General features: G+C 38.0%; 1 protein-coding gene across 1 annotated transcript in view; it reads right to left on the bottom strand.

Moving 5' to 3' along the window:
- The window catches only part of LOC103756049 (mucin-5AC-like), a 39,841-nt gene extending 31,838 nt beyond the window's left edge, over positions 1-8,003 (bottom strand). The window contains exon 1 of the mRNA XM_029961025.1: positions 7,883-8,003. Within this exon, the coding sequence (XP_029816885.1) occupies positions 7,883-8,003 (121 nt within the window). The remainder of the gene's footprint in view (positions 1-7,882) is intronic.
- Between the last annotated feature and the right edge of the window lie 8,788 nt (positions 8,004-16,791).

Below are 16,791 nucleotides of genomic sequence, written 5' to 3'. Positions count from 1 at the left end.
CTCATTTCCTTGTTTATAAGGAACCAAACATCCTGCATATATATTCCACTTTGATTTTTATATATACATGTTCATGCACATAGGCATACAGCCTCTACAAACACACATCTGTTTTCTTAGTTAACTGTGATTATACAAATATAACCATACTCCATGTGTGTGTAGTAGTTGGTGTATAATAAATCTACTACTATTCTTAGAGAGAGAGAGAGAGAGAGGGGCTTGTTAATACATATTTCTCTTTATTTGACACTACTGACAATATGCTAAGAAGTTTTTTTTAGGTATTTTTAGTATTTAGTATAGATGTAGTAAATAAGTACAAATATACAGTATAAATAAATGTACCATTTTGGTTTTGTAGAAGACCCCCAGAGAATTTGCCTCCTATTTGGATTCCAATCTGACCTCCTGTGAAAAAATTGTAAAAAGCATATTAAGAGTAATGTCCTGTATCTGTCCTGTATCTGAACTTCTAAAGCAAATCATTTAGACCCAAATACATCTCTGTAAAATGAAGGGGAGAGTCAATTATCACATCAGAAAAAATGAAACAGGCTCAAAGAAGATGGTTCAAACTCACTTTTCTCTGCAGAAAACCTTACAGCATCATGCTGTAAGTCTATTTGACCAAGGGTTCTTGCTACCCCACCTGAGGCAAAGACTTTTGAGAGATGACAAACTCTGACCTGAATGCCTTGAAGTCTAGAAAAAGACTGACTCTGACCTCCTGGATTGGTGCTCTAAGCTCTTGTATTTTATGAGTAAATATGGCAGGCATTTTCTGTAAAAGTTGAAGGGCTACAACTTCATTTTGTGAAGGATTGAATACAGTCAGCATGCGATAACTGTGCTTGGAACATACTGACTAACATGTACCTACAACCTGCCAACTCTAAATCCTCACAGGATTTAAGCGATGAAATGACTAATATCTGAATCCTTATCTGAATTATGTGAATGAGCACTGTAGGTGTCTATAGAGAATTTCTCAGTCAAAGCAGGACTGCTTGTGTAATTTAGCCCTAAATTAAGCCTTTTTTCTCCTTATACAATGGGCGAGAAGAGTTGCCTGACTTAGAACTGGATCCATAAGAACCATATCACTGAACTGGAAGTCAAATCTGTGGAAGAGGGGGAAGTGCCATAAACCTCAGTTGCCTTTGGTGCTTACGTTCCTTTCTGAGCATTTTCTCCACTGAAGAACCTCAGCCCATGTACCTCTATGAAAGCTGAACAATTATCTTTGCCTTTAAAAGAACTGGATCAGGAGCACCTTTTTTAAAAAAATTGTTTTTCTAATATAACTTCATCAACAATGTAAGCAGATTTAGTGTTTGATCCCAGAGCTGGGGAAGAATGCCTGCTTGAAGGAATTCAAGCCCCCACTCCAAAAGAGGACTCCAAGAGACTTCTGGCTTTGGAAGAGAGGGTTCTGGGCAGCCCCACCATAGCTGAAGTTGCTGCAGTGTCTGCAGTTTCTTTCAGCTCTAGGCTTTTAATTCTTTTCTGTTTAACTTTATGTGTGACCGCTTGTGATGTACAGAGAAGTAATGCAGAACAGAGCTTAACCATTTGCCATTTCTTGCTCAGTTTTGTGTATCATAGATAATAACAGTAAGTAAAGGCATTCATAGCATTATAATTGATACTTATCAGGTGAGAGAAATACCTTTTTAAGTCTCAATAATAGGACAAAGTTTGCTCTCACACAACACATCTCTAAGAATCTCAACAGGTATAGAATCATAGAGGGTTTGTTTATTCTAGCGTGGGAACCTTTGTAACAGAACAAAACAATATATATATGTATTTTGGTCTGTTAATTTTTCTCAAGGAAAGGCTTTTGTTTACTTAGCAAATACGTAATTCCCAAGGAAATTCTAGCTGCATTGGTTTATTCAGCAATTACACAATGTCACGTTGTTGACTATTATAAAAATAAGTGTCTCTCAGTTGTAAGAATAGTTAAGATAATTTACTATTTGATAATTTAGAAACTAACGTAATTATTAAGAATATTTGGATGCATCTTGCTAAGCCTATATTCAGCTGCCAATCCACATGTGCAATTATTGTTATGATCAATTTATAGAAGTTAATATAAAGGCAGGCACAAAATGTTTGAGGAGATGGCATGGGATAGGACCAGTGTTCTTTAGTCAGGACACTGGACAATATTTTCAATGGGTGTGATTCAAATAAAGAGGTGTTTGCTGGACACTGTCTAACCATCACTCATTTTTCAAAGCAGCTTAGCAGATTAGCACTGCACAGGAGAAATAACTTTCTTGTTCAATGAATGGCTGAAGATGCTTTTGACTGACATTGCATAACTCTAACTATAAGTTTATACTCTACATGACTTGTATTTTCAAGTACAATACAAATCAACTTGCCAGTATTTTAGCATTTATTGCACAAACTATAAAGCAACCTAAAATTATACTTGCACTTCTCAATGTTTTGAAAATTATATGCAAGATAAATTTACCCAGGCACTCCGCAGATTTAAAAATGTTAGCTGACAGGGCAGAAATTACTGTACATGAATGGGACTGACTTGTCAAGCTTGTACTCATGCAAGTAGTTTCAATTTGAATGATTCCATTGACTTAACAGGATTACCCATGTTAGTAAAAACTGCCAAGACCAGCCCTGATGGATATAATATTGACAGGAGAAAACAAAACCATACAAAATGATGGACTGTATGTGTCAGATAAATCTCCCCGTCCTGCTCATACTCAATATCTGTAATTTATATATAAATATGAAGGCACGATTAGTTACTAAAAATCCTTGCCATATGAATATTTATTCCTAGTCTCTTTTGCAAAAGAAGTTACAAGAAACCTTGAGGAATCTGATATTACCCCCTGGTAGGTGATAAAATACTGGAAAAGATTGACCAGTGGTCTGATCTAGCAACTGAAAAATGCAGTGTTTTAGATTTAAAAAACCCCATAACATTCATAATGAATCCTAATAAAAAATGCAACAGGAATAAAATGCTTTTGTAAGGCATAAGCGATACTTAAAACCCAACATTTTAAGACATGAATAATGGTTCTTTTGGATTTGATCTTCAAGGCTACTTTCAAAACATAGTTAAATACAGAAGTTTGAGGCAATAATAAATTAACTCAGTCCAGTTAATAGACAGACATTAAATGTTCAATGAAAACATATAAAGAAATCTTGTTTAAATGCCACCATCTGTTAAATGAATCAATGTGTATAGTTGTTTAAAATATATTACTAGATCTAAACAGAGTATTTTTTCTTTTCCCAGTAAAAAAGACAACTTCTTACCTATCTGATGGACAAAGCACAGTGCTAATAGGAAAGCCCATTCTGGTAACGACATCCCCCTGCCAAACCCCATCTTGAGTGGAGTTTGGCACAAGGATGTTGGGTCTAAAGTTGATCAGGACCAGTAGTTCACCTGTGCTTTGTCATTCTTATATAGTAGGTGACTTTGGCTTCGGTCCCAGATTGATTCAGAGAGTGTAGAAAGGTGGGGTTTGGGGGATTTTAGCAAATGAACAGGTAAACAGAGGATGCTCTTCCTTCCTCAGAAACTGGCCAATGGTATTTGCATTTTGGGAGGAGTAAATACATTTACGTACGCATACTTTGTTAAGGTTCGTTCTAATAAAGAAACATAACATGATCGCAAATAAAACACAACTCCTCCTCCTCCACACATAGCAGGTCCTGGAACAAATTTAATTTGGTGTTGCTCTACAGTTACGCAGATGGCATGCAAGTAACTGTTCTAAGTTTTTCAGCACTATAAGGGATGCCAGGGATCGTTGGCAAAAACCCCCACCAGTTTCTGAAGTCTGAGGAGATGTGGAGTATTTCATATGTGGGGACGCAGCATTAAGAAGTCACTCTGTGCTTATTGGGGCAGCTAATCTTGTAAAAAGAACAGAATAATAACCTTGAAGGGTCCTGCACTCTCACATGGTCACTCAGTTTATGCCATGGAAACCCCTTTGAGTGGCACTGACAGGCACTGGACATCCATCTGAGTAAGGCTGAGCCAGCTTCACCTGCGCTGTATCCTACATTTGTTAGAGATGGGCTTAACCTTGGAATCTGTGTCTCAATTCTCTGTGTCATCTGATGTCGCCTTCTCACAGAAAATATCAGGAGTAATTTCAGCCAGACAGCCAGCCTTATACCAGCTTCATGGGTCTAAAAAGATTGATTATGGCCTGTGATTATGATCGCATTGTTTCAGTATCATTCCTGTTTAATTCCACTCACATCCATAGAGTTAGGAGAATTACAAATTAGAGAAATAGGCAATGAATCAAGCCTATAAGGCTTGCCAGTAAAGGTTTAACAGACTTTTTTTTGCTGAATATTGACTTTTTGCAGTTTGACTGGATTATCATTTCAAAGGCAGGAACGAGTGCATACTACGATTAACACGGACAGTATTGCTACTTCATGTCACTTAATGCTTTTTAGCTTGGCATTGGAGACAGGTAGGATGAGTTGCTCTGGGCAGATTTCTATCTCTTTCCAAGGTCAATAGACCTTCCTTTAGTATAGTAAAAGATGGACAAAGGTATTCAAAGTTAATGAAACCATTCTTTTAGAACTGCTAGGTTTGGCAAAAACAATGCACAGTCCAGCACTTGATATACACAAAACATTTTCCCTCAGTTCATCTTCAGCTTAGACCTCCTTCCAGTTTGTGGGGATGAAGGTAGCTGATGGATTAAAAAATCTTCATCATAAGAAATGGAAGAAAAACTGCTGCTCAGTGAGAAATTTGCAAAGAGGGACCTGGGAGATATAATTGGGATGGGGGAGCCACACGAGTAAGGAGCCAAAAAAAAAGTATACTGAGATGTGTAGAAAAGACTTTCTTTGGGTAAAATAGGACAGTTTTACCTTCTACATGTCTGGTAAGATTCAGTTCAGCAGTCTCTGCTGATGTTTATTGTTTCTGCAGGGGAAGGAGACTAAGTCTGGAAGGTGTTCCAATTATAAAATGTGATCCCAGCCAAAGGCCTAACTCCCTTGGCTTCTTATCAAAATCCCCTCCCACAATTACACATTTTAAAATATTTCCGTAAAAGAATAGGAGGTTATAATACAATATTCCTTTCAGGTGTTACTGAAGAGAATGGTGTAATTTTCTTCCAATTTATTTCAGTTCAGCCCCTATTTCCATTTTTGTTTAGCTCTAAATATATTATTATAAAATAAAAAAAATAGTTTCTTTATGAAGTCTGATTGGATTTGATTTCTGGACTGAAATCAGTGGTAGCTTGCTATGGCAATGTTGAGGTACTTAAGTGAACATTTTGGCCTTCTATAGCATGAAACATGTTCTCTGTTAAAATGTCCAGGATGTTTAATGAAGTTACATCTTCATAATGAGTAGTAAGCTGTTTACACACCCTAGATCTGTATCTTTATGCTTCAACAAACGAGGAGAAAAGAAAATACTGCATTTCCTGCCCATAGAACATTGTTTTATTCTGTGCCAGTACTCCTAATGAATATAAATTCATCTGTACATAGAGAAGGCAAATGATTTCTTGTTGACGTTACCAGTTATCAGAATTAAATAAATATACTCTAGTCTCACTTAAACAATTAAATAAACCACCCAACAAACTAGGCTTTGAACAACTAATGTGCATATACCTTTAGCAATAGGCTACTTGTGATGGTTAGAAGTAGCAGAGCTTGCTTCCCATCTCAGGTACACCCACCTCTGCATGAAAGGCATAACAGAGAGTCAGGATCTTCTTGTGTTACTTTGAAACAGAGAGAGTTTCTTGATTTTCCATTGGGTGTATTAGGGAAAGGGAATACTGATAAACTTTCTGAGGGGGCAGTTAGTGCTTTTTCTACTCATCTGGTAAAGGTGAGGAAGGTATCTATACCTAGGATGACTAGGTGTGTCACTGGGGTCAAGGCTGCTTTTTCCTTTGTCCTGTTTCTTCTACTGGAGTTGTTGCTAAGCAGAGTGTTTATATCAAATGCTCTTTTTCTTCTAAAACAATTTTTTGTTTTCACTCATTATAACTCTTTGTGTCTAAAGCAATGCATGTCAGACTTGAATATGCTATTTCACAAAGTATTTATCAGTGCACAGTGGTTGTTGTGAAGGCTGTCCCAGTTGTATTCAAAGGTGTTCTTCAAAAGATGTTGTCCAGATAGTTCTCTCAAACCTTTACGTGTTCTCGAGTTGTTATGATTGCTACCGCTTAGACTGAAATTTTTGATCTCCAGGGAACAGTGACAGTCAAATGATGTTCTAATATTAAGCTTATCCAACCATACAACCTCTCTCTCTTCTTCCCTCTCCACCACAAGGAGAGGGTGAAATTGTTAATAATGTAACAGGTACAGAAGAAATTCAGGTCGCTAAAGTTAGTTGGCTCATGAAATTTTGAAAACAATCAGGTTATGGCATTGTACTGATTGCTGGGGGAGTCACATCTGTAGATAACAATATCACAAAACCCAGAAAGGTTTAAGTAAACATGTTCATTGGTCACATGGATGGTTGCTCCAAAAGGTTATTGTAGATTAAAAGAAAGTAATTCAAGTACTTTTGTGTTTCCCAGAGAGTTATGCTTCCTACCTACTAAATAGGTAGAGAGGATAAAGCTCTCCTCTTCAGTTGTATGAGGGGAAAGAAATCTCATAAGCAAGTTTTGAAGTACTTTAAAAACAGAAACTTAACTGGCTGTTTTTCTTGTTAATGTACACCAGGAATACACTAAGGGACCACTGTTTTTGACATCGCCTAGCACTAACACAAAGGACTTTTGTTCCAAGAGGGAACGTTCAGGGAGATGTTGAAAAGATTATTGATTCTTTTCTCCATTTTTTGCTGGTTTTCTCAGTTTTAATATGTGTGAAACCCAGAAGCTTATCTTGACATCTCAGCACCAACTGACATGGAAATTAATTCAGGATAGATCTGTAGAGTTGACAGACATCAATTACTGGAAAGTTATTGGAAGTTATTGGAATTTAATTGCAACAGCCAAGGATCCAGCTGACAAACATTCTACTTTTATTTTGATCTTGAATCAAAAATATATACTAACAGATTGATCACTAAAAGTACCTCTTGCAACAGTAAATTAAATAATTCTGAGCATGGATATAATATCTCCAATTTTACCTTTTCCTGTTTTCTTGCATAAAAGTAGGAACAAAACTTGAGACATTGATTATACTAGTTTAATGTAAAATTTCAAATGCCAGATAAAATGTAAATATTATATATACTATAAATACTACAATTACAATCTGAAAGCAGTTCATATAATATGAGAGTAGCAAAGGTAAGCATTCAAAATTTAGGTAGTGGTAGTATTAAGGCTCTTAATGAAAGCCAAATTCATTGACCTTCTCTGTTCAAACTACAACTCCACTAGTGTTAAGAACTTCTGCCTCTTCACAAGTGTGAAAAACCAGAGATTGCTGGGACCTGCGTTTTGTGCCCGAGTTGGGTTTGTGCCTGTGCATTGTGCCTCAGATCTGTGAATTGCTTGCTTGCCATGTCAGCTGGCAAAATGAAATAGTTGGATTGGTCAGAGAAGAGACTATTGTCGTGTGGAAAGTGACATAAAGTAATGACAGCGTACAATTAACGTAAACTAAGTTGGTATTAACTTAAGCAGGGCATCCGGCACACCCTCTCCACCTAGCTCTGTAGAGGTTTAGTTGCTGTTCTTGGCTTGTCCTGCTCAAGCTCTTGTCACCTTTCTCTGATAGCCTCAATTGAAATGCTGTTGAAATCCCTGGCCAGGTTTAATTCTATCAGGGCTTTAGCTTTCCTAACCTGATACCTGATTGCTCTGACAATCTCTTTGCATTCTTCCCAGGCTACCTGTCCTTGCTTCGACCCTCTGTAGACTTCCTTTTTGTGTTTGAGTTAATCCAGGAGCTGCTTGTTCATCTATGCAGACCTCCAACTGCTTTTGCCTGACTTCCTCTTTGTTGGGATACATGGCCCCTGAGCTTGGATGAGGTAATCCTTGAATATCAACCAGTGTTCTTGGGCACTCTGGGGCTTTATCCCACGGCACTCTACCAAGCAGGTTCCTGAATCAGCCAAAATCCGCTCTCTTGAAATCCAAGCTTGCTGTGCACCCTCCTCACTGCCCTAAGGATCTTGAGTTCCACCATTTCATGGTCACTGCAACAGGCTACTAGAAAAGTTGCCATACATTGTCTTATCTCAGTATGTTTGGATGCCATTTTTTAGGTTGGGAAAATTCATATATGTATGTACTGAATCATTTTTACCTTGTTTAATGTACTTAAGTTCGTTGTTGTATTGGGTTTGTGTTGCAAGGTTTTTATAGGAGGGTGACTTCTGTGAGAAGCTGACAGAAGCTTTCCTCATGTCTGATAGATCCAGACCCAGAGCCAGCTGGCTCCAAGACAGACCCACCACTGGCCAAGGCTAAGCCCATCAGTGATGGTTGGTAGTGCTTCTGGGATAACGTATTTAAAAAGGAGAAAGAAGTTACTGCACAGAAGCAATTGCAGCTAGAGGAGTGAGAGTATGTGAAACAATTCTGAAGGCACCAAGGTTAGTGAAGAAGCAGGGGTAGAAGTGCTCCAGACGCTGGAGCTGAGGTTCCCCTGCAGCCTGTGATGCAGACAATGGTGAGGCAGCTGTGCCCCTGCAGCCCATGGAGGTCCATGTGGAGCAGAGATCCACCTGCACCCCACAGAGGACCCCATGCTGGAGCAGGTGGGTGCCTGAAAGAGGTTGTGACCCCACAAGAAGCCTGTGCTGGGTCCTAGGAGGACCTGTGGAACCATGTAGAGAGGAGCCTGCTTTGGGGGAGAAATGGGGACCTGGCATTCACCCACAATCAATCCAGCATAATCATGCACTTAATTCAGCTGATAGCATAACTTTTCCATTGCATATGCTGTCTGAAAACTCATCTGGTAGATTTTTCACCTGCAGTACTTGCTTGGCTCTCACAGCGTTAGGATGGTGTTTATAGCTCTCATTTGTTTTGTCTGCCTGGATTTTAGTTCTGTTTTCTTCTACTGCATAGTGTGGAGTATATCTTTCTGGGCCAATGCTTTGTTATCTGTTTGGCACTTTATTATCTGTTTGACACTATTGTGCATTTCCCTTGTCTGTGTATCTTTTCTTTATTTCATAAATTGCTTATTCTGTGAGATACTAATAACAAACATTAGCCAAATCTGACCTTTTGAACCCTTGATGGGAGATTTAGATATAGTTAATTTTTTCTTTTGTTTTTCTGCTCCACAAGCTTGACATAACTATTTCTTCTGTCCAAATAATTGCACATAGCCCTTCTTTTTAATTATTTTTTTTCCCCCAAATCACTCTCGAATTTTTATTTGCATTTCTTTGCCTACCTCAGAATCTGCTGTTGAACACATTTTGGTGTATTTTTCCTTGTGAGGCTTTCTCAATGAATTTCTGCATATGTTCCTTGAAAAACTGTTCAGATTTGAGTGTGCTCATTAGTGCTGCACATATCCCCAAAGCTTGACACACTAAGTTTATGTCCATATTAGTAGGTGACTTTTAGTTCAGTTTGAATATTGTATGAGGGATCCAGGCTCTAAGTTTAATTCCTGTCTACAGTGCTGACTGAGTTAAGAGGCTCAGCTAAACTTCTGCCTAAGGAATCAAGCTTATTATTCCGTATCTCCTTGTTCCTCAGATCAATGGAAGTTACCACCCTGAGCAGACAAACAACAACTGAACGATTCAGTTTCCAGTTCATGGCTCTTCTGCTTCTCCTTCCTCTCTCTATCATCAGTACAGAATATGAGATACATCTACAAGTTGAGAAGTCTCAAGACAAGTTAACTCTGGAACAGCCCAATTTGCAAATAAAAGCTCAACACAGACAATTTTGTTGTGGGCTACCAAGTGTGAAGCAGAGTCCAAGTGTTTTGGGACAGCTAATGCTGTCAGTGAGAATGACCACTGTGGTTCCTCCTGCTGCTCTCCTCTGTGATATTCTGTTCTACCCCATTAGTTAAGATGTGGTTCCCAAGAATTTAAAGCCCACCTAAAGCAGAGTTGTTGCTGTCTCCTTTTTCCCTGCACTGACTACACATGTCCATTCTCTCCCTTTCTCCAGCCTTGGCAGTCTTATAACCCCACAGTGAACCAGGTCAGTTAATGTCCCGGCTCCAAAATTTCATCACCCTTTTGTGCAAGATTATCCATTATGAGTTTAATTATTTTCCATAATTTTAAAAAATATAGGAATCAATAATTTTTTGGTGGCTTATGGTTTGTTGTTTCTCCAAATTCTTGGGTACATGAACTGAAAACATACTTTTTAGGGATAACATATTTGTGGCTTGAAATTTTTTGGAGGGAGCTTCTAGGTCTTCATACAAACCCTCCTCGTCTTCTTGTAAGACATCTGAATACTGTAGGACCACCTGTAAGCCATTTCTCCTTCCTACTGATTCTGTTTCCATCTTTCTTTTCCTTACTCATCCTATTTCAATTTCAGAGCTCTTCTTTAATAGTTAAAAATCACCATAAAATTCTTAAATGTGCTTCTGTCTGTTCAGGGACAGGGAAACAGTGTTCTAGTTTAATTCCTTTTCTTATATATAGTCAGCTTTCATCAAATGCTTCTTAAAAGTAGGATTTTCCAAATCCCTAGGCATTGTCCTGTACATAAGACATCACAAGAGCTGCCATATCTGTGAGGGAGAAGGGCTGAGAGCCTTGTAGCTGTGACTACATTTCTCTGTTACATTGCTCGCCTTATGTTATCTGTCAAAACACTGGTAACTTCTAGATGTTGAAAACACAGTCCAGCCTGGTGATGGGTACACCACCTGCTCTCTGAGTACGTTCTTCAGCCACCAAAGAATGGATGTGAATTTGGTGCTATTTCTCTTGCCCCAGTCTAATGAGACAAAGAAGCTAGGCAGGAATAGGGGTAATCAAGCTTCTGCTTCCCACAGATCACAGCATCATCCTGTATTTTCAGACCAAGCAAGAATTACTGTTCAGCAAAGTGCCGCCTGCCACTGCTGGGGCAGATAAAGCAGTCAAACTGAGTTTCAAACCACCTGCAATTTATTTAAAGTACTTAAGAAACAAAAGCTGATTGTTTCTGGCTACGTTTGAGTATAAACATGGATAGGACATAATTCACAGTAAGAATCTTTGTGTTTCTTGACTGCACTGCTTGACTAATTCTAGTTGCAGCAGAAGGTTTCAGAGTAATAGATCTGTATTGATTGCTGTTATTATTTTACTGCTGAGGTGAGTTTTAAGTAATGTTCTTTACAAATAGAAAGAACAAGCAAAGCAACTCACACTTGGTTTAAATTAATTGTCATTCTGCGTATGGTATTTAAGAGCCAGTCAAAGCAGAATGTTGATGGATCTCAGGCACTCAGGCTTTTCTCTGGGAGAGGCTACAAGTCACCCATTTTGTTTATTATTTGCTGATCATAACTTTTGGTGTATGCAGACATATGCATGCTGCTCTGCTAGTTTACCATAATGAATATATTGGAACTGTCAAAGGAGATGATCCCGATAGCTGTAATGGGGTTAGTTTCTTCACTTCTAATTTCAAATTCCAAAGAGAATTTTAAATGAATCAGGCTTCTTTTCTTCTCATTTTTGTGACATACATCTGCAATGAAGGGAGTTTAACAATTTTATTTCACCCAAACACAACTGTACTATATGAACACATTCAATAAAGGATGAAATTACTGAATTTGTAGAAAATTTGCAAAGAACAGTAAAAACTATTTTTGCAGCTTTCTGAACATAATGAGCAGGATTCTGATCTCATTTAGATTCTTGCATGTCATGGCCAAAAGTACTGAGGTATTCTGCTTACAGATAAGAAGCTTGGGAATCAGATTAAATGCAGATTGTATGGTATTAAAGTGACTCAGCGAAAACAGGAAGTTATACAATGCTGAAGAGGTGGTCTGAGATCCTGAAGGTCATCATCTAAATACCTGCCTGTCATAGGTTCTTTATGAAACTCATGTCAGCGTAAAAAGGATCTCCTCACATTTTTGGATTAATGTATAAACTGTTTAGATCCTATATAGGATAGAGTAGACTTTAACGTGAAAACCAATAGCTGGGAATAAAAATCTTGCTACCATATCATTGCTGAGTTTGTTAGTTCTCTGTCAGGAAATAGCAGACAAGGGTGTGAAGGTCTACACACTGCTGTGAATTTTCTCCAACTGCTCTACTTTTTCCTCACTGATGCATTTCCATGCATCATACTCTACAGCAGCCCCCGGTCCTGTGCCTAAATCTTCAAACTCAGTTACCCACAGACAGTAAACAGCGTTCTCTGCAACTCCAAGCTGTTTTTACTTACATAAACATCCTACCAAATGGCCTTCCAACTTCCTTTTAAACCCAACCTGAGCTGCCTGCAACACTACTGCTTGTATTCCTGTATTCACCCTCCCTATTGCTTTGTAAACCCCACCACACACCAGCATTTCATGCTTTCTGATCCCTCATGGAAGTAAGATCCTTGGACAGATGCTTGCAGTGTACTCCTGAAGCAGCCTCTCTTCCCAATTATTGTTTCTGAATACAGAAGCATGTTTTGCTCTTCTGAAAAGAGGGAATAAAGAGGGTTATAATATGGGTATAAGAGCAGTTAATATTAGGAAATATCAGGACAGGAATTGGAGAAGCAGAAGTGCAACTGTGTTCCATAAAGACATGTCTTCCAGCCCTGATAACAACAATTCCCAGTTACAGTTTATTGTAGCTCAATTACCTCCTCAAACCTGTTAACTCTATTCTTTTGTTAGCATCTGAATCATGAGTAAATATCAAAGTAGCTTATTAAATCACATTGCATATAGAAGTGCTTGAAATTTCCCATTCCAATGAAAAAAGGAGGATAAAAATATATTGATTACATTTTTCTTAGGGTATTCCATATCCATACTACACACTGTCCATAGCTACAATGAGATAGTGTAAGTCATTGTCTATGCAGAGCATAATATTTAAATTCATATACCCAGCGCTTAGGACTAAGATGAAGTGTTTTAAGCAACTTGTTAAACTCTCCAAACCCATCTGTTAATGGGGTTGTCAAGCAGTGGAACTGTTTCAAACCACTCATTATAAGTACTTAAGAAACAAAAACTGAGCATTTCTGTTTATGTCTAAGTATGGACATGGGTAGGATACAATTTACAGTATGAATCTTAATGTATAATGCAAGAAATGTTCATAGAAAAAATATCAAAATAAATTTGCTCTAATTCAGAATCAAAGTAGCTGTGTGATCATTAACAGGAACATGGTAGGGTTATTATCTCTTTCAGAAGTGGTTATGGCAGTCTGCTTAGACTCAGGAGTCATTGGATTTATCAGCTATAGGATGTCCTTGCAGAATGCCAATGTGCAAAATTTCTTTGTGTTTCTGATTTCTCTATCTATCCCTGGCTAAATAATTCCTGGCTACATATTTTTTTATAAATATCTCAAGAAGGAACAAAAAAATTCTACATTTACATCCTACTCTGATAGGAAGTCAATACATGTTGCTCCTAGAATAAAAAACTGTAATACTTGAAAGTTTCTAATTTTAAATGCAGACCCTTTTCCCCATATTTTGGTGTGCTGAGTGTAGGAATGGGCTCTTCTGCCTGTGATGCCTTTGTTATACTTTGCCACTGGGAGAAAACTAAAGTACCTTTCAGGTTGTCCTAATGTGAGCAAAAGAACTAGTCCTCTCTTGTTTCACTCATGGAAGAAGGGTTTCACCTCCCTCTTTTTCTGCATTCAGTAATGCTCAGAGGAAGCCAAACGACTGTTCTGCCATGTCCTTCCATAGATGGGGGCATAGGCATTGCCTTATGTCTGTCCTCTGTGGTTCACAGGTCAGTATCACAGCAGCCCTGAGTTTGGTACAGTGGTTCTGTGACATTTCAAACTACAATTTCACAGTAACGTTTAAAGTTTCAAGCCATAAACTTCATCAACTCAAGGACTTTCCAGGCACATTTTATATATTTGAGAGATAAATTGACTGCTTTTCTGCTCCCTTTTAAGTTGATAAGGAGTTTTTCCATTATCTTCAGTTTGAACATGATCATGTCAACTGTGAGGGAACCTCTTGGGACTCTTGTATGTAATAAGACATATTTTTGGACTAACATATACACACCTGAATTGTGAAGGGTAAGGTGGTTTCAACCACAGACCATGATGTATATACACCTGGACAATCCAGTGGGTTTTTCCATTTTGTGCTACTTATTTCCTAACAGAAGAAAAATCCTACATCTACCAAGATCAATGACAAGCGAGACTTTGGGAAAGAATTTCCAGTTTGATCAGTCATGAAAGAACTGAATGAGCTCATTCTGTACATAAGAGACGTTAGCTGTACCCAAAAAGACATCTGGCTCTAGAATTATTTACTAGGATATTTGTGGATCAAAACCATATAAAAGTTCTGAATGGAGCAAAACCTTTGGCATGTTATATTTTGAAACCAAGGAGAATATAAGAGAACGTCAGGTTCTTTTTGGTTGTTCTTTTGGGCGTACCTGATAATTAGTCACTATTCTAGCTAATATTTGCTCATAAACTGAAAGTAATGTAAGTATATTTATGCATGTGATTTAGTCAGTTCTACACCAAAACTTATTTTAAAAATAATTTTCCTCAGACTGTATTTTACTCAATGGCCCTTCAATGTTAATGTGGGAAAGTTATTCCTGTGGGCTTACAGGCAGGGAGATTATCTGTGGTCCAGAAATCCAGATAATGAAAGTCATGAAAAATTTCCATGCACATTCATATTTTTCTTGAACTATGCTGATTTGCTAAAACATAAGAATTTGCACTTGTATTTTAGTGATTAGCCTTCTAGCTCTTTTCTCTCCTCCATTCTTCACAGCTGGGTAAGAATTTAATATATGTAGAACATTATTCACCTCTCACTGAAATCAATGACAAGACTTCTATGGAAGCTCATATAAATTGTATTAATCCTTTAATAATGTATACTTTGATAATAATTGTGTCCTTTCCCATGTGGGCTTACTAAGTGCTTCCTACTGCAAGGCAATGTATAATGCAGAATCACAGAAGCTGAATGACTGCATATCTACTGATATGAATTATTATCTTGAACCATCCGTTATACATTACCTTGAACATAACTGACTCCAGTTTTGATTTGCTCCTGAATCTTTGTTACGTCTTTACTTTATAGCACTGCCAGATGTGATATACAACATTTTCCATGCAAAGACCCTCTTTTCAATTGCTATGATTTTATCAAGATTTTAATGCCTTCTAATGTTTTAAGTTGAGACTTTATAGACTTTTGACCTACTTGTGCCAAGTATTTTTGGAAGGAGGAGATAGGAATACTTCAATGAGAATGATCCAGCTGTCCAGAATGTGGCAAGAGTATGAATTGTTTGATACATCTTTTAACAAATCAACATATTGCAGCATCATGGAATTTGGTGGGATCTTGCTTCTGTTTGAAAATCATGCCTTGTCAACTACACTTGAAAAACAAAACACTGTTCATTAGAATTTACCAGAACTCATACGAGTGCTGATGCCATCCCAGGGTGTTATGTTTAGCTCAGAGAGATCCTGGTATTTCTATTGTATAGTAAAGCATTTAATGGATGCCAAATCAAACTCTTAACCTTTCTGTAATTCAGCACAAAAGTAAACTAGATACTGGGAAACAGAATCAAACCTTTCTGATAAACGTTTGCTAATAAGTTTGAGGCTTTTTCCCCCAGACACACTAATGTAAGACAATAACAGTAAGTTGACATTGATTTTACCCAGATAAGAACTGCTTCTACTTTGTTCATTGAGTATAAAAATGAACACGAGTAGATGAGAGAAAATGTCGACCTAACCCAAAACCCTACCTGTGGCAGTGGCCAACACAGTATGTCAAGGAAAGACCTGAGCAAGCATAAAGTGATAATTTTGACAAATACCCTTGAATGCTCCACAAACATGTGGCTCAGGGGATCTTGTTGTGATTTCTTTGGGTCCACTATCTCTATGGCTTTGTCATTGGTTTTGTTGTTGTTACTTAAGTTAACAAGGCATATGGATTATGGTTGCAATTGGTATGGAGAAGAAGCAAACAAAGTGGAAGCTAAAAGACCTTTAACTTCCTTTAAAGGTTCTTTAGGATTGACCTATTTCACACACTTCATGACTTTCTGTTGCAGCTCAACTGTTGCCAGTACATGAGAGTTTTCCCTTCACTGCCCCTTTTTGTTTTGGCCTTTGCAGTTGCTGCTACTGGACTATGTGACAGTGTCCTCTTACAGAAGCCAAAGAGAGATGGAAAATGGAGCACAGACTGGGAGAGAGGTGAGAAAAAGAAAGTGGGACTTGGGGATCATACAGGGAGAATACCTAGAAAGAATGAGTGAGGAGACAGAATGCAGAAAGGTGTCAGAGGGAAGTGGGTACATATGGATGAGCGAGGAAGTTGAGATTGCATGTGAGGTAGCAAGTGAAAAAATGAATGAGATATGTAACTATTTCTACCTCAAGATCCTGGAGCCAAACTAAATCAAACACAACTAAAGATACTGGCTGGCCTTTGTGACTGAAAGAGTTAAACAACTTGGTGTAAAGGATTCCTTTCTGTGCTGTTCTGGACAAGCCATGAAAAGGGCGTCATGCTTCTGAATTTTATTTGTCTTGGAGGTGGTGCACGGACATCCTTGTATCTCAGAGTTTCCTTTAAGTGACAT

This window comes from Manacus vitellinus, unplaced genomic scaffold (genome assembly GCF_001715985.3).
Source record: "Manacus vitellinus isolate BGI_N305 unplaced genomic scaffold, ASM171598v3 scaffold_30_pilon, whole genome shotgun sequence".
In the NCBI taxonomy this organism is placed as follows: Eukaryota; Metazoa; Chordata; class Aves; order Passeriformes; family Pipridae; genus Manacus; species Manacus vitellinus.
The sequence above is the reverse complement of the archived record's forward strand: the minus strand, read 5'-3'. Positions and strand labels throughout refer to the sequence as shown.